Here is a 16,944-nt window from a genome sequence, read left to right as displayed (position 1 = left end):
CTCTGTCTCAGAAAAAAAGAAAAGAAAAAAAAAAAAGAAAGAAACTGAAGAAACAAAAAATGATAGTATGGGAATAAATTCAGTACAAAATAAATGCAAATAAAAGTTAATTAAAAAAAAAACAGGTAAGTGAAAAAAAAAATTTTTCTTTTTTTTTTGAGATGGAGTCTCCCTCTGTCACCCAGGCTGGAGTGCAGTGGTGGAATCTCAGCTCACTGCAACCTACGCCTCCCAGGTTCAAGTGATTCTCCTGCCTCAGCCTCCTGAGTACCTGGGATTACAGGCACCTGTCACCATGCCTAGCTAATTTTTGTATTTTGAGTAGAGACAGCGTTTCACCATGTTGACCAGGCTGGTCTCAAACTTCTGGCCTCAAGTGATCCACCCGCCTTGGCCTCCCAAAGTGCTGGAATTACAGGTGCGAGCCACTGCGCCCGACCGGTAAGTGAGAAACTAAAATGCAACGTTAAGACAGAGGTTGTTTTACATATGGCACAAATGGAAATCATAAGGAAATAAACCCTTTTGACCCTAGGCCTAAGAAAAGCTTTCCATTAACATATGGAAAGGCATATAGCTAAATGACGGATGAAGAAAGGCTAAACAAAAAATAGTATAATAGAGGCAGGGTGCAGTAACATTGGTTCATGCCTGTAATCTCAGCACTTTTGGAGGCCAATGGGTGGATCCCTTGAGCCCAGGAGTTCAAGACCAGCCTGGGAATGGTAAAACCCCATCTCTACAAAAAAAATATGATAATCAGCTGGGTGTGGTGGCATGCTATAGTCCCAGTTACTTGGAGGCAGAGGTAGGAGGATCGATTGAGTCCAGGAGTTCAAGGCCGCACTGAGGTGAGCTGTGATTGCACCACTGCACTTTAGCCTGGGTGCTCTGTCACCAAAACAAAACAAAACAAACAAAAAAAAGTAGAATATATACATAGCTAACAGCTAAAGTGATTTGTACCTACCGCACTGGCAAAGAAATAATTAAGATGTGGGATTTACACCCCACCTCTGACCAATTCTCCCACCTCCAGTCACCCTCTATATTAAGAAAGATGTCCCTGGCTCTGTCTGTGCTTCAGCACTCTTACCTCGAGTGCTGGTATATCCCAAGGAGCTGCTGACTTCATACTGGTGCAAGTGGGGGTGTGGGATCATCAGGATGTTGGCGCTCTTGCCTAGGGAGCTGTCGTCAGAAGCCTGGCTCCTCACTTCCTCAGTGGGCAGTGTGCGACTTGGTAGGGAAGGGCTGGATGAAACATCACAGGAGCTGGCACTCTTTCGACTGTGACTCTCTCGCTCTCGCACAGACCTGCCAGGCAAGAGACAAAAAGTTACCATCAAGCGAGGGATGCTGTCCTACCTTGAGTTAAAACTAAAACCCATCACCAACCCAAGTCACATGGGAACCCAATAACAAAAATCCCCAGTGTGATCTACAAGTAGGAAACCTGTATGCGGTACTTCACCCTTAACAGCTTGAGATGTTATATAAGAGAGGGGGGAAATGACAGACATTATGCAACCAAAGTCCTAGGATCATAGTTGTAAAGAAAAGACTGCTTCAGGCTGACCCCACCTGACCCCACTGATTAATCTCACGTCACTAAATACAGAATGAGAAGAGAGGTATGATGTGATGTGGGAGAAAGTACACAATGCCCGAGAAGTCTACTTGCCCTCAAATTTGAATCTAAATCTAATCAAGCTTCCAGAGATAATTGCCAGTTTACAGGGAATTTGCAGAATAGAGGCAAACTGAAACACTACAAGACAACAATCAGCCAAATGTAGAAAGCAAGAGATTCTACTGTCACACACACACACAAAAGGCATTATAACCAAATGCAAAAACTGGATCTTGTTTAGGTCCCATTTCAAACTAACTGCAAAAGCACATTTTTGAGGCAATTCAGAAAACTGAGTATGCACTGGCTATTAGAGGGCATGTAGGGATTAGTGTTAATTTTGTTACCAATGATAATGGTACTGTGATGATTTTTTTTTTAATTCTTATTTGTTGAAACGTATACTAATCAGCTTTGTGCCAGGCTGGGTGACACTAAATAAATAAATAACATGTAAAAAAAGAAAGAAGCTTATGCTGAAGTATGTACTATTGAAAAAAAAATAGAGGCTGCCTGGGATTTGTTTTGTTTGTTTGTTTTTGTGAGACGGAGTCTCACTCTGTCACCCAGACTGGAGCGCAGTGGCGCGATCTCAGCTCACTGCAGCCTCCACATCCTGGGTTCAAGTGATTTTCCTGCCTCAGTCTCCCCAGTAGCTGAGATTACAGGCGCCCGCCACCACACCTGGGTACTTTTTCTGTATTTTTAGTAGAGACGGGGTTTCACCATGTTGGCCAGGCTGGTCTCAAACTCCTGAACTCAAGTGATCTACCTGCCTTGGCCTCCCAAAGTGCTGGGATTACAGGCGTGAGCCACTGTGCCCGGCCAGTTCTGGGATTTGTTTTTAAAATATTCCATCCAAAATTTAAATGTGGGAGAGGTCATGAAACAAGGCTGACAACATGGTGATAACTGTTCATGATACTATTCTCTATCTGAGCATGTCTGAATATTTCCTAATAAAAGTTTATATATATATATATATCTCTCTCCTTATTAAAACATAAAATTCCCTAAGGGGAAAACCTCTAAAAGCAACAGGAAGAAAGATCAAAAAGAGAGAAGCCCTATAGAGAAGCAAAAGCTCAGAATGAAAGAGGAAGCCCACCAAGAGAGCTGCCCTTCTGGCATCAGAGCTGCTCCCTTTCCTCCTGGAAGGATTTCTTTAGTAAGAGCTTAAACGGAGCCTGAAAACAGATTCCAAGTGCTGACTACATGTTTGTTCTTTCCACAGTAAGTATTTAAACACAAGTATATGCTTAGCCATGTGTGAAGGTAGCACCAATTAAGACACAATTTGTGCCTTCAGAGACCACATAACCTGGGTACCACCAGGTCTTGTCATCTTTGATTAGAAAAAGAAAACCAATCTTGAACTATGAGAGCATTTTTAAAGACTACAAAGAAAAGCCCCTAAGTAGCTCTTACTGAGCCCCTAAGCAGCATCCACACATAGGAGAGAGGCTGCTGACAGCACTTAATTCTGAACTCTAAGCATTCTCAGGTAGGACTGGATGAGAGAAAAGGACAGAAAACAATCATGTGGTCACTCTAAGTTCATTTACCACAAAATTAAGAGACATAATATTCTTCCACTCAGTTGCGCTTAAAGCTACAGAGTTAAGAAATCTGGCCAGGCGCAGTGGCTCACACCTATAATCTCAGCACTTTTGGAGGCCAAGGTGGGTGGATCACCTGGGGTCAGGAGTTCAAGACCAGCCTGACCAACATTGAGAAACCCCATCTCTACTAAAAATACAAAATTAGCCAGGTGTGGTGGCACATGCCTGTAATCCCAGCTACTCGGGAGGCTGAGGCACAAGAATCGTTTGAACCTGGAAGGCGGAGGTTGTGGTGAGCTGAGATTACGCCATTGCACTCCAGCCTGGGCAACAACAGCAAAAATCCATCTCAAAAAAAAAAAAAAAAGAAAGAAATCTGGAAAATTGGCCAGGCGCAGTGGCTCACGCTTGTAATCCCAGCACTTTGGGAGGCCGAGGTGTGAGGATCATGAGATCAGGAGATCGAGACCATCCTGGCTAACACGGTGAAACCCCGTCTCTACTAAAAATACAAAAAATTAGCCGGGCGTGGTGGTGGGAGCCTGTAGTCCCAGCTATTCGGGAGGCTAAGGCAGGAGAATGGCGTGAAGCCGGGAGGCAGAGCTTGCAGTGAGCCGAGATCGCGCCACTACACTCCAGCCTGGGCAACAGAGTGAGACTCTGTCTCAAAAAAAAAAAAAAAAAAAAAAAGAAATATGGAAAATTGATTCACAGTATTTGGTACACAGGGAAAAAAATATAAGCTAGAGCTGTTTCACACATTCACGAAGAAAGGAAGTCAACATAAATAATATAAACATAAGCATAAAATCCAAGATGAGGCCGGGTGCAGTGGCTCATTCTGTAATCCCAGCACTTTGGGAAGCCAAGGCAGGTGGACCACTTGAAGTCAGGAGTTTGAGACTAGCCTGGCCAACACAGTGAAACCCTGTCTCTACTAAAAAATATAAAAATTAGCCAAGTGTGGTGGTGCACGCCTGTAGTCCCAGTTACTTGGGAGGCTGAGGCATGAGAATCGCTTGAACCCAGGAGGAAGAGGCTGCAGTGAGACGAGATTGCACCACTGCACTCCAGCCTAGGAGACAGGGCAAGACGCCATCTCAAAAAAAAAAAAAAAAAAAATTCCGCCAAGACTATAAAGTATTTGAAGAAAATATGAAATATACATCTGTAACTCTGGGGTAGAGAGTGTTTTCTTACACAAGACCCAGAAATGAATAGATGAGTAAATCTAACTATATCACAATTAAAAACTACTACATGGCTGAGTGCAGTGGCTCATGCCTATAATCTCAGCACTTTCGGAGACTAAGGCAGGAGGATGGCTTCAGCCAGGAGTTTGAGACCAGCCTGGCAATATGTGAGACCTCATCTCTACAAAAAATTAAAAACCAGCTGGACATGATGGTGCATGCCTGTAGTCTCGGCTACTTGGGAGGCAGAGGCAAGAGGATCGCTTGAGCCCAGGAGGCAGAGGTTACAGTGAGCTGTCATTGTGACACTGCACTACAGCCTGGGTGACAGAAGGAGGTCCTGTCTCAAAAAAAAAAAACAACTACCATATGACCAAAACACCACAGAGCAAATTTTTAAAAGCAGGACTTAAAGAAAGAAAAGTTCATGCCCACTCAGAATAAAACTTAAAAGAAACGCTGTGTCCAAGGATAGAGCCAGCCCAATGAGAGGAAGATTCTGGAATTTGTGAATTGTTTCCCTTGGCTCAGAAAAGCATAAGAACCAGCCAGCCACGGTGGCTCACACCTGTAATCCCAGCACTTTGGGAGGCCGAGGCAGGAGGATCACTTGGGGCCAGAAGTTCAAGACCAGCCTGGCCACAATGTCGAAACCCCATCTCTACAAAAAATACAAATATTAGCCGGGTATGGTGGCGCGTGCCTTGAATCCCAGCTACTCAGGAGGCTGAGGCAGGAGAATCGCTTGAACCCAGGAGGCGGAAGTTGCAGTGAGCCGAGACTGTGTCATTGCACTCCAGCCTGGGTGACAGAGTGAGACTCCGTCTCAAAAAACAAAACAAGCCAGGCACAGTGGCTCACGCCTCTAATCCTAGCACTTTGGGAAGTTGAGGCAGGCAGATCACCTGAGGTCAGGAGTTCGAGACCAGCCTGACCAACATGGAAAAACCCCATCTCTACTAAAAATACAAAATTAGCCAGGTGTGATGGCGCATGCCTGTAATCCCAGCAACTTGGGAAGCTGAGAATCGCTTGAACCCGGGAGGTGAAGATTGTGGTGAGCTGAGATCGCACCATTGCACTCAAGCCTGGGCAACAAGAGCGAAACTCCATCTCAAAAAAACAAAACAAAACAAACAAAAAAACCAAAACGAAACAAAACAAAACAAAACAAGATTTTCAAGGTTGCTCTCTTAGAGGTCGCTACTGAACTTCAGGTTTTCCTACACAATTTTTATATGCACCCCCAAGTGAATCTGGCAGAAAACCTGCAGGTGGCGAGGCACTGGGCCCGGGATGGGCCGGGCAGCCTGAACACTTGAGCGTCATAGGCGTCATAATCCACTTGGATGGGAAGGGCATTCTCAGATTCTTTTGGACTCCCAAGAGCTGAAATACACAAATAAAAATTGTCATCAAATACATTTCAAACAGACGCCTGAGAGCTGAAATACACAAATAATATAAATTGTCATCCAAATACATTTCAAACAGAGACCTTCAGATAATCTTCACCAAAATCTGCAAGGCACAGGTGATCACCCTCTCCCCTTGAAAAAATGGGATAACAACCTATTCATCAAGTTGAGACTAAATGACGTATATGTCAAAGCAGTATAGAAATAGTATAGCACTAAATAAAGGCAAGGTGTGGGTAGCATTTCATCCTTTTGTGACCTTTCTTAAAATAAATCATCTTAATATGTTTAGTAGTTTAAAACTTTCTACCTGATCCCTACAAATGGCCTATGGAAAAGAAAAACAAGGTTTTTTCATTTTGCAGATGATGGGAAAAAATATAAGGTAATTAAGGGATCCTGCAAACATGACACAAAGGGAACTCAGGTCTCCTGACTTTTCCATAAACTTTTTATGGGACTTCACATAGTTTTGTTGTCATGGGTTAGCTGATGCTTTTTTTTTTTGAGATGGAGTCTTGCTCTGTCGCCCAGGCTGGAGTGCAATGGCGTGATCTCGGCTCACTGCAACCTCTGCCTCCCGGGTTCAAGTGATTCTCCTGCCTCAGCCTCCCGAGTAGCTGGGATTACAGGCACCTGCCATCATGCCTGGCTAATTTTTTTTGTATTTTTGTAGAGACGGGGTTTTACCATGTTGGCAAGGCTGGTCTTGAACTCCTGACCTCAGGTGATCCACCTACCTTGGCCTCCCAAAGTGCTGGGATTATAGGCATGAGCCACCACACCCGGCCAGCTGACTCTCTTTTTGAAAGCAATAAAAAAAAATCTCAAAAAATACTCACATGTATCACGGCCATTTTTTGCTTTCTCAGAGGCGGGCTGAAAAATTAAATAGATAATTAATCACTCCTTCCTTCGCTAGAACAGAACTTATCACAAGGCACGGTATATATGTGCTGCTCCCAGGGAAGACAGCCTGTAACTGACGGAAAGGCAGGAGCTAACATCTGACACCTACCTACCACGGTCCTTTATTCCCATATCACATCTTGTTGACTCTCACAACCCTGTCCAGTGGGGGAATGGACTCCCCCTTACAAGTGGGGATATTCAATTGCAGAGAGAATAAGGGACTTTACCCAAAGCCACACATTCAGCAGGTGGCAGAGCCAAAATTCAAGACCCGATCTTTGGATTCTTGGTCAATCCACTGTTGTTTGTCCCACCTGACCCAAATGCTGCATGCTTCCCCCTTCACTACGGTGCTGTCACCTCTCTGCCTACACCTACCAGAGCTGAGCACTCTGTATATCACCCAATTTGCTGAAATCAAGTACAAGGGTAGAGGAAAAAAACTAATAGAGCTATCACTTTTTACATTTTCTTAAAAATCTTTTTCAGATTAAATAAATAAATAAAGGCCAGGCACAGTGGTTCACGGATGTAATCCCGGCACCTTGGGAGCCCAAGGCGGGAGGACTGCTTGGGCCCAGGAGTTTGAGACTAGCCTGAGCAACATAGTGAGACCCTATCTCTATTTATATATATATTTTTAATCTTTCAGGACCCTGAAAACTTTCACAACAATACTAACTCTTGCTTCTTTAAAATGATCATGGTAGCCGAGTACAATGGCTCATGCCTGTAATCCCAGCACTTTGGGAAGCCGAGACAGGTAGATCACCTGAGGCTGTCAGAAGTACCAGCCTGGCCAACATGGTGAAACACCGTATCTACTAAAAATACAAAAATTAGCTGGGCGTGGCGGCTCACACCTGTAATCCCAGCACTTTGGGAGGTCAAGATGGATCACCTGAGGTCAGGAGTTCAAGACCAGCCTGGCCAACATGGTGAAACCTCATCTCTACTAAAAATACAAAAAATTAGCTGGGCGTGGTGGCGGGCACCTGTAATCGCAGCTTCTCTGAAGGCTGAGGCAGGAGAATCACGTGAACTCAGGAGGTGGAGGTTGCAGTGAGCCAAGATCGTGCCATTGCACTCCAGCCTGGGAGACAGAGTAAAACTCTATCTCAAAAATAATAAAAAATACAAAAAATACAAAAATTAGCTGGACATGGTGGCGCACACCTGTAATCCCAGCTACTTGGGAGGCTGAGACAGGAGAATCACTTGAACCCTGGAGGCAGAGGTTATAGTGAGCCAAGATCGCACCACTGAACTCCAGCCTGGGCCACAGAGAGAGACTCCATCACAAAAAAAAAAAAAAAAAAAAAAAAAAAAAAATTAGACAGGCATGGTGGCATGCGCCTGTAGTCCTAGCTACTGGGGAGGCTGGGCCACGAAAACTGATTGAACCCAGAAGGCAGAGGTTGTGGTGAGCCGAGATCCCACCGCTACACTGGGCATGACAGAGCGAGACTCTGTCTCAAAAAAATAAAATAAAATAATCATGGTGCAGAGAAGTTTTTCCATGTTCTACTTTGCTGAGAATGCTTGTGGTGAAGGCAAGAGAGGCCCTTGCTAGACAGAATCCCATCTCCTAGCACTTCACTATCTGACATGGCTTATGTCAGGAGTCCTCAGATCGCTCCAAATTAGTATTTCCCTTATTAGAAAAGTAACATTAACAGCCCTCCCCCCTAAAAAAAGAAAAGGGAAGAAGTAGCCCTGACACACAGCCACAAATGGAGCAACGCTCAGTGAATTCAGCTCTACTAGGAAAGGGCAGACAGGTGAGAGCACTCGGGTGTGGGGCCTACAAACCTAACAGCCTGCTTTTCTTCTCACAGTACATCAAAACCACTTGTTCGAGTTCTGGCTGGGTGCAGTGGCTCACGCCTATAATCCCAGCACTTCGGGAGGCTGAGGCGGGTGAGTCACTTGAAATTAAGAGTTTGAGACAACCCTGGCCAACATGTGAAACCCTGTCTCCACTAAAAATACAAAAATTAGGCTGGGTGTGGTGGCGGGTGCCTGTAATCCCAGCTACTTGGGAGGCTAGGGCAAGAGAACTGCTTGAACCTGGGAGGCAGAGGTTGGAGTAAGCCAAGATCACACAACTGCACTCCAGCTTGGGAGACAGAGCAAGATTCCATCTCAAAAAAACAAACAACAACAACAACAACAAACACTTGTTAAAATTCTTAAAACTTGCATTTTTGTCAGTTGCAAATATATTCCATCAAGTGGATATTTCATAGTTCAGCCATTGATCTATTGTTTTCAACTTCTCACAATTATAAATAAAACTAAACCCAGATGTATTTGCATATTATCACTTCAATTATTTCCTTACACCACGTGCCCCAAAATGGAAGGGCCCGGTCAAATAGCATAAACATTTGCTCTCAATACACATGGCTGAAATGCTTTGCAAAAGTATGGTACACCAACCAGGTACTCAAGTGTCAATTTCACCACACTTTTTGTAGCATGTGATATAATTATTAATATATTTTAAACCTCTTTGGAAAGAAGAAAACAAGAATTCCCATTCTTGTTACAATTTTCATTTATTTTCTCGGTTTGTTTGTTTCCACAGACAAGATCTCACTTAGTCACCCAGGTTAGCATGCAATGGCGCAATTATAGCTCACCACAGCGATGGATTCCTGGGCTCGGGCAATCTTACCATTTTAGCCTCCCAAGTAGCTGGGACTACAGGTATGCGCCACCACACCTGGCTAATTCTTTTTTAGTTTTTGTAGAAATGGGGTCTCACTATATTTGTTGCCCAGATTGGTCTCAAACTCCTGGCTTCAAACAATCCTCCTTTCTCAGCCACCCAAAGCACTGGGGTTACAGGCAAGAGCCACTGCACTCAGCCAGAATTTTCATTTCTTTATACTAAGATCTGACCTTTTTATCATATTTCCCCTTTGCTGCAATGCATATCTGCATCTTTGTCTTTATCCCCACTGGTATCTGAGTGGCTTCAACATCTGAATAAAAGCCAGGTCACAATAAAACAAACTCTTAAACAAACAAACAAAAAATGAACTCTTAGTCTTGGTCATATTTTTATCAAAGGTATTTCACGCAGTCTGGCCTTGGCCTTGTTACTTATTTATCTAATGTATAAAGTTATAAAGTTTGGGGATGAATTTCTTAACCCTGTTCATGGCCATTGTGAAGATGAGGGTATCTCAGGACTAAAATAACCCTATCAATGTGTGACAGTCCACAAAGGCTCTCTGCTGATTAATGAAATCTACCTTCTTGGCTGAGCAGAATGGCTCATGTCTGTAATCCCAACACTTTGGGAGGCTGAAACAGGAGGATGGCTTGAGTCCAGGAGCTCAAGATAAGACTGGATGGACCACATAGTAAGACCCCGTCTTAACAAAAATAAAAACCTACCTTCTTTCCTGCCAGTTTTATTCGTGGGGTGAAACTATTACAAAAGAGCTGGCTTTTGGATGTGTAGAAACTGTAAAAGAAACAAACAGAGTCATTAATCTAAATCCCCTTTATTTTAACACTCAAAACACAGTTAAAATACTAGGCATGGACCAGCCTTCCTGACATGGACTTTGTTCTCAGCTTCACTGATCTTCCCAATTTTAACTTCTTTTACAAGAATTCACTACAAAACATTAGTTATGTTTTGTTTTTTGGTAGAGACAGAGTCTGGCTACACTGACCAAGATGGTTTCAAACTCCTGGGCTCAAGCGTTCCTCCCACCTCAGCATCCCAAAGTGCTGGGATTACAGGCATGAGCCACTGTGTCTGGCCTGAAATTGCTACTTTTGTAGGTCAAAAACAGTCTAATATCATGATATCAAATAGTATAAACTAGTAGCTGCAGCTTTGCCATGAACTTGCTGTTCAAGACCAGGCTGGTCAACACAGTGAAACCCCGTTTCTACTAAAAATACAAAAATTAGCTGGGCGTGGTGGCAGGCACCTGTAATCCCAACTACTCAGGAGGCTGAGGCAAGAGAATCACTTGAACCCGGGTGGTGGAGGTTGCAGTGAGCCAAGATCGTGCCACTGCACTCCAGCCTGGGCGACAGAGTGAGACTCCGTCTTAAAAAAAAAAAAAAAAAAGAAAGAAAGAAAGAAAGACAACCCTGAGAATGAGAAGGATAGAATGCTCTGGAAGCACTGAAGAAAAAGTGGCTATTAGCTATCAGGGCAGCACAGGAGGAATTCATAAAAGAGAGATGCTGGAGTTGAATCTTGGAAGAAAATAGGCATTTTCAGGAGAAAGGCAGGTGGAATAAGATTAGTGTCATAGTTCAAAAAGATGAGGCACTGGCACTGGCAGAGGGATGAGAAAAGCCATCCCTGAGCTGGAATCAGCAGGATTCCATGTAAAGAGGCACGGGGACTTCTCTAGAGCTGAAGGAGGTCAGGCACAAATGTTGGTCTTCTACGGTCTGTGGGAGTTGGGAATAGAAGGACATGGGAACAGCAGTGGAAGTAAGTCCTTCAAAATTTGTTTTCATTCTTTTTCACCATAGACTGTTCCTATGATACTGCTACTGCTTTGTGTGTACAGAGCTTTGAGCAAATGTTAGAACTTGGTTTCCACATTTTCTTAACAAAAGGTTTAGTGCCGTAATAAGAACTTAACAGATTTAAAGAAAAATGGCAAGGAAGCTGTTCATAACGCTTATCACCTACTACTGATCGAGATCGCACCCACCTGTGGTTTATCCAGTGAGGGATATTATAGTCATCGCCCAGACGAGAATCCCGGGGAGCACTCCGATTATGGAGCTGCAAGGAGAAAAATGAGAGCACAGATAAGCTACAGAACAAGTAGGTTTTGGAACTGCTCTAACTTTTCTGTTTTTCAGGTTTTAAAAAAAAATTTTTTAGGGCTGAGCGCTGTGGGTCACACCTGTAATCCCAGCACTTTGGGAGGCCAAGGTGGGCGGATCACCTGTGGTCAGGTGTTCAAGACCAGCCTGGCCAACATGGTGAAACCCTGTCTCTACTAAAAATACAAAAACTAGCCAGGCGTGGTGGCAGGCACCTGTAATCGCAGCTACTCGGGAGGCTGAGGCAGGAGAACTGATTGAACCTGGGAGGCAGAGGTTGCAGTGAGCCAAGATCGCACCATTGCACTCCAGCCTGGGGGACAAGAACAAGACATCGTCTCAAAAATAATAATAATAATAACTTTTTTAGAGATAGAGTCTTGCTTTGCTGCCCAGGCTGGAGTGCAGTGGTTATTCATAGGCATGTTCATAGCAAACTATACCGAAACTCCTAGGCTCAAGGGATCTTCCCACTTCAGCCTCTCGAGGAAGTGGGACTATAAGCGCATGCCACAGCGTCTGGAATTTTTCTCTTTCTAACTATACTCCAACTGGCCTTTAGTAAACAAATCCAAAATCTAATTACCTTGAACAATGGGACAGCATGTAACGGTTGTTCTCCCATGCACACCAAGTCCACACCAATTCCTAAAAAAAGAAAAGACAAAAAGAGTTGTGGGGAGGGAATGGCAGAGACAAGCGTCCCTATCTATAAGTCATGTTATTTAACTGGGTAGTAGGCAAAGTTAACTTACCATTGTATGATTTATAACCTCATAGTGCTGCCTATGCAACAAAGAAGTAAATACATTCATTTTGTCTGTTTCCTCTTTTCCAAGTGCCCTACTAACATGTCACTATTCAGTGCTTGACAATTAGCCTTTGACTGTCCTACAGGTCATGACTTGTTTAAAAACAGACAACCAAGCTTCCATGTCTAAATTTTTAAGGTCAGAAAGGAATAGTAACTTTGTAATATCTCAGTAAAAAGTAAAACAATCCACATCACTTAACAGAGCTTCTTTAGTGGCATCAGGATTTACTTGCCAAATTCCCTTTTTTTTTTTTTTTTTTTTGACAGCCTCGCTCTGCTGCCCAGGCTGATGTGCAGTGGCGTGAGATCACGGGTCACTGCAACCTCCACCTCCTGAGTTCAAGCAATTCTACTGCCTCAGTGTCCCAACTCCACCTTGTTGATGAAACAAATCAAATTGGGGGGTGTGGGGCTGAGTTGGGGATACAAGGCACATCATGGAGGAAGGGCTGGACTAGATTATCTGATAGTGCATCTGAAAATGGGCTGACAGCGGCTGGGTATGGCGGCTCATGCCTGTAATCCTAGCACTTTGGGAGGCCAAGACGGGCGGATCATGAGATCAGGAGATCGAGACCATCCTGGCTAACACGGAGAAGCCCCATCTCTACTAAAAATACAAAAAAATTAGCCGGGCGTGGTGGCGGATGCCTGTAGTCCCAGCTACTTGGGAGGCTGAGGCAGGAGAATAGCATGAACCCAGGAGGCGGAGCTTGCAGTGAGCCGAAATCATGCCACTGCACTCCAGCCTGGGAGACAGGGCGAGACTCCGTCTAAAAAAAAAAAAGAAAGAAAGAAAATGGGCTGACGGCACATGAGTCCCTTGAAATCATCCCTCCAGGAAGGCTTCTCTAGTGCCAAATATGTTTGGGGAATTCAGAGTACCCTGATACAACCTTTAGAGAAAAACAACCTACACTAACATATTAAAAACTGAGGAAGACCTGTCATTATGGAACCTGCTTATCTTTGCATGACCCAGCATTTCCCAAACTGATTTGACCATGAAACTTTAGCACCTGACACCTATTGACATCCACAGACGTTGTGACACACAGAACACTATGTAGAGCTCCTCACACTCTAAGAAGTCGGTGAAGCTCACAGTTCTAAGGGTAAATCAGGCTAGGAACATGTGGAGACAGGGCACAAACCAGAGAGCATTACCATTATCTATCATCCGCTGCTTGGTCAGGATCATGAGTAGGCGGTCCACTTCAAAGACACCCACCCCGGGCGTGATCACCACTGACATCTGCCCGGTTCGGTCAAAGTTGCGGTTGATGTAGTGCTTATCAAACACTAGAAATAAAACAAAAATTCCACAATAATGATGTTACAGCTTTTAGAACCCTGTCACAGACAAGCATCTCTACACTCTCAGAGCATTCTGCCCATATTTTTATTACAGCAACTGCCACATTCTAGTTAAATGTATACGCATCTGTCTTTTCTCTTCCATATTAAGAACTACTTGACCACAGGAATAAGTCGCTGTCACCTTTGTTAATACCCCTCATTGATGCCTCATACTTGCCCTATGCAGCCTTAAATGCTCAAATTTCATGCTGTGAGGGCTGGGTACGGTGGCTCATGCCTGTAATCCCAGTACTTTGGGAGGCCAAGGCAGGTGGATCACTTGAAATCAGGAGTTTGAGACCAGCCTGGCCAACATGGTGAAACTCCGTCTCTACCAAAAAATACAAAAATTAGCCAGGCATGGTGGTGTGCACCTGTAATCCCAGCTATGTGGGAGGCTGAGATGGAAGAATCACTTGAACCCAGGAGGCAGAGGCGCAGTGAGCCAAGATCGTGCCACTGCATTCCAGCCTGGGCAACAGAGCAAGACCCTGTCTCAAAAAAAAAAATAAATAAATAAATAATTCATGCTGTTAATTTAAATCATCCATAAATGAGTCTGTAGTAAAACTTTGATTATATTATATTATATATTATATATTATTTTAATATTATATATATTAATTATATAATTAGATTATATTCGTATTAATTTAAGACACTATTTAAAAGAGTAGACCAAAATCTTGGGATGACTTTGTAAATCTGGCAAGTCACTTTTTATTTCTAGCCTCTATGATTCTTACCATGAAAAATCAGTGATATTCCAATATGACAAGAAGATTTACTAATAGAAGACATTATGCTCTAGAATTCCCCCAGCACCTGGGTACAGACATGTGGGAAGATGATATACATAGGGATGTGTATGCATATCATCACTTCCACCTCTGGCCAGTGGCAGATGGACACCTAACTGGAGCTGGACAGATCAGACCCTCTCTATCAGGAATGTAAATTCTGAACAGAGAGCAGAGACAGGGTTGCTGGAAGCTGAAATATGGCTCTCATAATTCCTGCTGCTATGGTTCCCAGAGCCACTAAGGTTCTTCAACATGGTGTTTGAGCCTTTCCTGACTGCTCCATTTAAGCCTCTGTATCCTTACAGTAAATTTCGCTTTTTATTTAAACTAAATCAGTACATCTTTGTTATTTGCAAACAATATATTTCGGCTAACACATAAATGCCGGGATAATCATACCACACTGCTAACAATGGTTCCCCTTAAAAGAGGACTGACACTGGGGAGCAGGAGGAAGGTATCATTTTTTACTTGATACACCTCTCCATATTTGAATTCTAGTAACATGGTTACTTTTATAATTTTATTTATTTATTATTTATTTATTCATTTATTTGAGACAGTCTAACTCCATCACCCAGGCTGGAATGCAGTGGCACGATCTCAGCTTACTGCAACCTCCACCTCCCAGGTTTAAGTGATTTTCCTGCCTCAGCCTCCTGAGTAGCTGGTATGACAGGCATGCACCACCATGCCTGGCAAGTTTTTTATGTATTTTTAGTAAAGATGGGGTTTCGCCATGTTGGCCAGGCTGCTCTTGAGCTCCTGACCTCAGGTGATCCCCCTGCCTAAGCCGCCGAAAGTGCTGGTATTACAGGTGTCAGCCACTGCAGCCAGCCTATTTATTAAAAAAAAAAAAAAGTTTTTTTTGAAGTAGTGTCTTTTTCTATCAACCAGATTGGAGTGCAGTGGCGTGATCTCTGCTTGCCACAACTTCCACCTCCCAGGTTCAAGTGAGTCTCCTGTCTCAGCCTCCTGAGTAGCTGAGATTACAGGTGTGCGCCACCATGCTGGCTAATTTTTGTATTTTTAGTAGAGACAGGGTTTCACCATGTTGCCCAGGCTGGTCTCAAACTCCTGACCTCAAGTGATCTGTCTGCCTCAACCTCCCAAAGTGCTGGGATTACGGGTGTGAGCCACCATACCTGGCCACTTTTGTAATTTTTTTTTTAAAGTAGATTTTAATTTTTTAAAATTTTTATTTTAATTTTTATTTTTTAAGTGGATTTTTAAAATATTACCTAGAAGCAGTTGAGGGATGGGGTGGAAAATAATAACACAGTTCGAGTAACTCAAAGAACCCAAGGAGGATCCTTCCAGTTCCAGACCATGAGAAGCAAATGAGACTGCCAAATTAACTGGCCAACAGAAGACCCAAGAGCTAAATGTTGGTCATTACAACCATCCAACGAGAAGCTATTGCTTTAAATTAATTTTCGGGGTAGGTGAGTGGGGGCATCATCACCTAGGTCTGGGTCTGCAGGCATTCATAAAGAGACATGCATAGCTGTCAGAGGCCTTCAAACCAGAGCAACGCCATCTTGAATAGGGGCTGGGTAAAATGAGGCTCACATCTGCTAGTCTGCATTCCTGGGAGGTTAGACATTCTTAGTCACAGGATGTTTACAGTTAAGGGAACAGGATAATAACGTTTATCCAACAGACTCAGGACTTAATAGACCCAGGAAATGCCCTGATGTCCCAATATCTTAACAACAAAAGCATTCTTAGTTTAGGAGTAAGTTTTGCAGCCAGGTGCAGTGGCTCACACCAGAAATCCCAGCACTTTGGGAGGCCAAGGTGGGCGGATCACGAGGTCAGGAGATTGAGACCATCCTGACCAACATGGTACAACCCTGTCTCTACTAAAAACACAAAAATTAGCTGGGTGTGGTGGCACGTACCTGTGATCCCAGCTACTTGGGAGGCTGAGGCAGGAGAATCGTTTGAACCTGGGAGTTGCACTGAGCAGGGAGATCATGCCATTGCACTCTAGCCTAGCGACAGAGTAAGACTCTGTCTCAAAAAAAAAAAAAGGCCGGGCGTGGTGGCTCATGCCTGTAATCCCAACACTTTAGGACGCCAAGGTAGGTGGATCACGAGGTCAGGAGCTTGAGACCAGCCTGGCCAATACGGTGAAATCTCATCTCTACTAAAAACACAAAAATTAGCCGGGCGTGGTGGTGCACACCTGTAGTCCCAGCTGCTCAGGAGGCTGAGGGCTACTCAGGAGACTGAGGCAGGAGAATCACTTGAACCTGGGAGGCAGATGTTGCAGTGAGCCAAGATTGCACCACTACATTCTAGCCTGGATGACAAAGCGACACTCTATCCCAAAAAATAAATAAATAAATAGCATTAAGAGAAATACCTAATGTAGATGATGGGTTGATAGGTGCAGCAAACCACCATGGCACATGTATATCTATATA

General features: G+C 43.8%; 1 protein-coding gene across 19 annotated transcripts in view; it reads right to left on the bottom strand.

Annotated features, from left to right (window-relative positions):
* DEPDC5 (DEP domain containing 5, GATOR1 subcomplex subunit) overlaps positions 1–16,944 on the bottom strand; it is a 161,629-nt gene that overhangs the window by 98,597 nt on the left and 46,088 nt on the right. For all 19 annotated transcript variants that reach the window (XM_063722851.1, XM_063722853.1, XM_024239724.3 and 16 more), the window contains exons 15-21: positions 13,518–13,652; positions 12,123–12,184; positions 11,419–11,492; positions 10,127–10,196; positions 6,649–6,685; positions 5,657–5,777; positions 1,097–1,317 (exon numbers count right to left, since the gene is read on the bottom strand). In XM_063722851.1, the coding sequence (XP_063578921.1) occupies positions 1,097–1,317; positions 5,657–5,777; positions 6,649–6,685; positions 10,127–10,196; positions 11,419–11,492; positions 12,123–12,184; positions 13,518–13,652 (720 nt within the window). The remainder of the gene's footprint in view (positions 1–1,096; positions 1,318–5,656; positions 5,778–6,648; positions 6,686–10,126; positions 10,197–11,418; positions 11,493–12,122; positions 12,185–13,517; positions 13,653–16,944) is intronic.

This window comes from Pongo abelii, chromosome 23 (assembly GCF_028885655.2).
Source record: "Pongo abelii isolate AG06213 chromosome 23, NHGRI_mPonAbe1-v2.0_pri, whole genome shotgun sequence".
Lineage (NCBI taxonomy): Eukaryota > Metazoa > Chordata > Mammalia > Primates > Hominidae > Pongo > Pongo abelii.
The sequence above is the reverse complement of the archived record's forward strand: the minus strand, read 5'-3'. Positions and strand labels throughout refer to the sequence as shown.